The following is a 5,000-nucleotide window of genomic DNA, read 5'->3' on the forward strand; positions in this document are numbered from 1 at the left end:
CACCTTGAGCTGGCCGGGAACCCCGTGAGCTCCTTCGTGCTCAAGACTCTGGTGCTGTACGAGTGCGAGAAACACCCACATGAGTGGGAGTGGGACACCATCAGCCTCGGGGACCGCATCAATGGCATTCTTCTGCAGCTGATCTCATGCCTTCTGTGCCGTAGGTGCCCACACTATTTCCTGCCTCAGGTGGACCTCTTCCGTGGCACTCCTCGCCAGAGCCTCACTCAGGGTGCCTCTCAGACCTGGCGACTCACTAGGGACCTCCTCACCAGAACAGAGTACCTTCAGCAGTGTTAATTTGCTTTATCATCGTACTACCAAAATAATAATAAAAAAAACGAATCGCCTGCCTAGCCGTCGCGGCGAGGTAGACAGTCAGTCAACCAGTCAACCTCGTATAACCTAGTACCTGAGAGCCGCCACCGCGTGACAACAGTCATAAGGCCATCGATCCGCTAGTGCCTGGCCAGGTCGCGGCTCCTGACGGCCAGCCAAGATGGATGTTCTGTCCTTGTCCTGTTTCTGCCGCGGCGCCGTGACAGAAGGGCGGGGCGATGGGCGGCGCGCGGCCCTTTGGCTCCGCCCACATTGCATCTCCTGCAGGCGCAACTCACGCATCAGTAATTAGCAGCGTGAGGTTGCGAGGAAGCCCCGTTGCACCGAGTGCCAAGCAGGTGCCACAACACGTGCCCCCCGCCACCTCCACCACCTCAACGCTATTCTCACACTACTTGATTTCCTTCCACCTTCGGAATATTCCTGTTTACCTCATTTAAGCACAAAGTCCATTAGCGGTTGCTCGTGTGTGGGGATGCTGGTGCCGGCGGACATGCAAGGTGCCCAGTCACGCATGCTGTACCAGGTAAACAAATACTCTGCGGAGCGTGTGGCCGCCCGGCGGGCAGCTGTTGCAAAGACGCTCCGGGAAGTGGTCAAGGTCGTGCAAGATGTGCTGAAGGAAGTTGAGGTGCAAGAGCCGCGGGTCATCTCTTCTCTGGCCGAGGTCAACGGCCGCTTCGAGGGACTCAACGTCGTCTCGCCCATGGAGTTCGAGGTTATACTCTACCTCAACCAGATGGGAGAGTTCAACTTCGTGGACGACGGCAGCATCCCCGGCAGCGCGGTTCTCAAGCTCAGCGACGGCCGGAAGCGCTCCATGTCGCTGTGGGTGGAGTTCATCACGGCGTCGGGCTACCTGTCGGCCCGCAAGATGAGGTCGCGTCTCCACACTCTCGTGGCGCAGGCCGTCGACAAGTGCACCTACCGCGACTCCGTCAGGATGGTCGGGGACACGAGCGAGGTGCGGCTGCGAGTGCGCGACCGCTATACCGTGCAAATAACACCAGCGTTCAAGTGTTCGGGCGTGTGGCCCAGGTCGGCCGCCCACTGGCCGTCGCCGCACGTGCCGTGGCCGCCGCCGAGTCTCGTGGCGGAGGTCAAGACAGAGGGATTCGATCTGCTGAGCAGAGAGTCAGCAGTGGGCACCGGGAAGAACGGCGGGGGCCTCGAGGGCGACGCTTGGGCATTGTCATTCAATGACGCTGAAAATCGCCTCCTGTATGGCGCCAGCCGCAAGCGGTGTCTGGCCATTCTGAAAACTCTGAGGGATCGGCACCTGGAGCTGCCCGGCGACCCGGTGCCGGCCTACGCGGTGAAGACGCTCGTGCTGTACGAATGCGAGAAACATCCTCGGGAGACGGACTGGGACGAGACCGTGCTTGGCGACCGCCTCGTGGGGATTCTCCTCCAGCTCATTACCTGCCTGCAGTGTCGCCGGTGCCCCCACTACTTCCTCCCGTCAATCAACCTCCTGCGCGGAGCGTCGCCCCCTTCCCTGGAGTCCGCGGCCAAGCAGGCGTGGAGACTCACGCGGGAGCTCCTCACGAACTCCAAGAGCCTGGAGAAGCTGTGAGGCTCCGCGTCCGCCTCCCCCGATGCCTCCAAGGACTTCCCGGCCGCCGGCGAGGATAATAAACTTATAGTGATGCTATCATCAGCGTCGGCACAGGTGGCAAGCAGGTGCTAGTGCGAAAATGTATATAATGTAAATAAACTCTGTGCCAAACCATAGTGCTGAAGGTCTTATACCACGTCGGACATTTAAGTTTATACCAGTGGCTTCTAGTTCGCGAAAATACTTTCATATATATTTTATTTATGTGCGCTGTGCGTCATTATACGGCGTTGATTTTATTACAGCTGTGATAACTTTTAGTTTTCGAGTGTTAGCAATCTGTAAATAGTAATCTGGTCAATTTAACGTTTCCCTTTAGACCTTACATGTGTTAGTGCGTAAGTGTGCTTGTGAGGAGGACATGCGGTCTGGTACAGTGAAAGCAGCCGGAGGAGAGGCCGAAGGCGAGGAGGACGCCACGTGCAGGACCCCCCCCCCCATCCACCCCCTACCACCACTCCCCCCCAGTGACGAAAACACCGCCAACGTGACTACACTCACTTGTACTCCAACACATACGGAAAATAAGTAGACTGCAACTAGTAAAAAAAGTAGGTGGGCTTCACCATAGACTTTGGACACTTTGGAGGCCTAGGATATTCGAGCTGCCAGTAAAACGACAGCCGATACTGTATTCCTTAAAATATTCTTCTTTTTCGGTCGTCAGTGTTTAGGTGCAGATCTGTTTTAGTCAATATTTCATTAGCAATGTAGTAATACTTTTTTGAAATGTTATTTTGTTACTCTATAATGTAATGTCTAACTATGGTACTAGTGAACGTAATTCTAATTGTGTCTTGTCAGGTGTGGCTACGGCCAGGTATACATTGTGTCTTGTACTTACCAAGCAAACTGTCTCCGGTGGCAGTAACAAGTTGCTGCCTAGACTCAGCTTCTCTAAGTCACCCAATACCTTATTTATTGTCTGTACAACTGTGTAGAACTTTGGTTAAATACAACTGAACAATGTGAGATAGATTTTCATTTCACCATTCATAATATTCATATCCTGATATTCTATCCTAAGTCATCTAGTGAATGACGTTCAATAGAATGCCACTGTGATATACGAATAAAATTATGCACAACATGGGAATCATGGACCAGGGTCTGAGCATGAAATTATGCAAGACAATCATCCAAAATTTAAAACAATATATTTTGTTGCCAGCAAAAAACAATCAACTTGGCATTGCAAAGAACTAAAACCACTTACATATATATATATTTCCATCATTAATTTTAACTATAACTGTGCTCTTTAATTTCCATGACTTCCCCAAAGACTATTTCAAAATACCTAGATCATTATACACAAAAGGCTAAAACCAAAAATATCTAAGGAAAAAAGAAGAAAAGGGGTGACCTTTATACTAAAGACGAAGGCTTGGAAAGAAAGAAATAGGAAAATAAAGAAAAAAAAACCCTAAATCCATCGAAAGGAACGAAAACTAAAAAAAAACATTATTTACAAAAAAATAGCTCTACACGTGAATAAGGAACGAAAACTATAAAAAACATTATTTACAAAAAATAGCTCTACACGTGAATGGTGTAATTAATTATTATTATTAATTCATTTCTACTGTTAATATTTCAAAAGCTAACTGACAGCAATGATTATGAGTATCATTGCCAAAATCATCAGCACATGAAAATACATTTTTTTTCTATATTTTCTGAAATTGTGAGTATTCTGTTCTTGGATTTATCATTACTTTAACTCCCAACAATAATTATCATAGGTATTCATGTTTCATAAATTATTATTATCATATATATTGCATTTCAAACTTTAAACAACGATCTCTGCAATTCATATTTTCTTTTTCAGATACCTTTACTTAATATTCTTACGTTTAATTATTTCTAGAATATATATATATATATATATATATATATATATATATATATATATATATATATGTATTTATTTATTTATTATTATTATTTTTTTTTTTTTTGGTTTCATCCATTCAAAAATAAAACACTTTCACACTTATTGCTATCACCATCATTACCGCTATTCTATTATTTCTACTTCACTATTAATTCATTATTATTTCTACTCGATTAAATACTGTTGATTTATAAACAGATCACTATCAATATTCTTAAATTATTGTTATTCTTATTATTCATATTAACTCCAAACTGTTATTATCTTTTCATTATTATTATCATTTATTTTCATCATAATTTATCATTAAACCAAATCTGATAATAACTTCTGTTATATTATCTTGATTTTTCCCCCCATTTTTTTGCGATTATAATTTCAACAGCAATTCTCTTGTTATTAGCGTCATAACCTATTCATACTGCCGTTATATTCTTTATAAGTGCTATCTGTATTGTTTCAATTTTTTCTTTGATAACAAATGATGATATATTAGTCTTATGGAATTAATATAATGATCATAATGATTAGCATAATTATTACTGATAACATTATAATTATGGTCAACTTATTGCGGCCTTTTTTATCAAAACTATTATCAACTGTGTAATTGTTGCATAAGTTCTATTAATAATATTCATATCTTCGTTGTCAAGGGTGTGTCACCATCCATCATTACTGTCATTAATATTAGTATTATATTATTATCATAATTATGTCACTATCACGACTGTCATTAACATTAGTATTATATTATCATAATTATCATTATCATTATTATTACCAGATATCACTGGTATCAATATTATCATCATTATCACCACTATATTATTATTATTATCATCATCAGCATCATAATATTATTAATAATAATAATAATAATAATAATAATAATAATTAATGTAGTAGTAGTAGTAGTAGTAGTAGTAGTAGTAATATCAATACTACTACAACTACTGATGATCAAAGGATTACTACAACCAATACTAATACTAATACTGATGATGATAATAATAATAACAACAGCAACAAGATTAATAATAATAATAATAATAATAATAATAATAATAATAATAAAATAATAATAATAATAACAATAATAACACCAACAATATTAATAATAATAATAATAATAATAATAAT

General features: G+C 41.9%; 2 protein-coding genes across 2 annotated transcripts in view; both read left to right on the forward strand.

The window, feature by feature from the left end:
- The window catches only part of LOC119572344 (protein mab-21-like 2), a 1,421-nt gene extending 1,095 nt beyond the window's left edge, over nt 1-326 (forward strand). Inside the window, exon 1 of the mRNA XM_037919413.1 lies at nt 1-326. This exon is cut by the window's left edge and continues 1,095 nt beyond it. Within this exon, the coding sequence (XP_037775341.1) occupies nt 1-300 (300 nt within the window). The 3' untranslated portion in view covers nt 301-326.
- A 198-nt stretch (nt 327-524) lies between these two features.
- Nucleotides 525-2,929, forward strand: LOC119572343 (protein mab-21-like 2). The gene is given in 2 exon segments (XM_037919412.1): nt 525-681; nt 684-2,929. Coding segments are annotated over 2 exon segments (1,356 nt in total). The 5' UTR covers nt 525-557; the 3' UTR covers nt 1,916-2,929.
- The last annotated feature ends 2,071 nt before the right edge of the window (nt 2,930-5,000 follow it).

This window comes from Penaeus monodon, chromosome 4 (assembly GCF_015228065.2).
Source record: "Penaeus monodon isolate SGIC_2016 chromosome 4, NSTDA_Pmon_1, whole genome shotgun sequence".
NCBI classification, from domain to species: Eukaryota; Metazoa; Arthropoda; class Malacostraca; order Decapoda; family Penaeidae; genus Penaeus; species Penaeus monodon.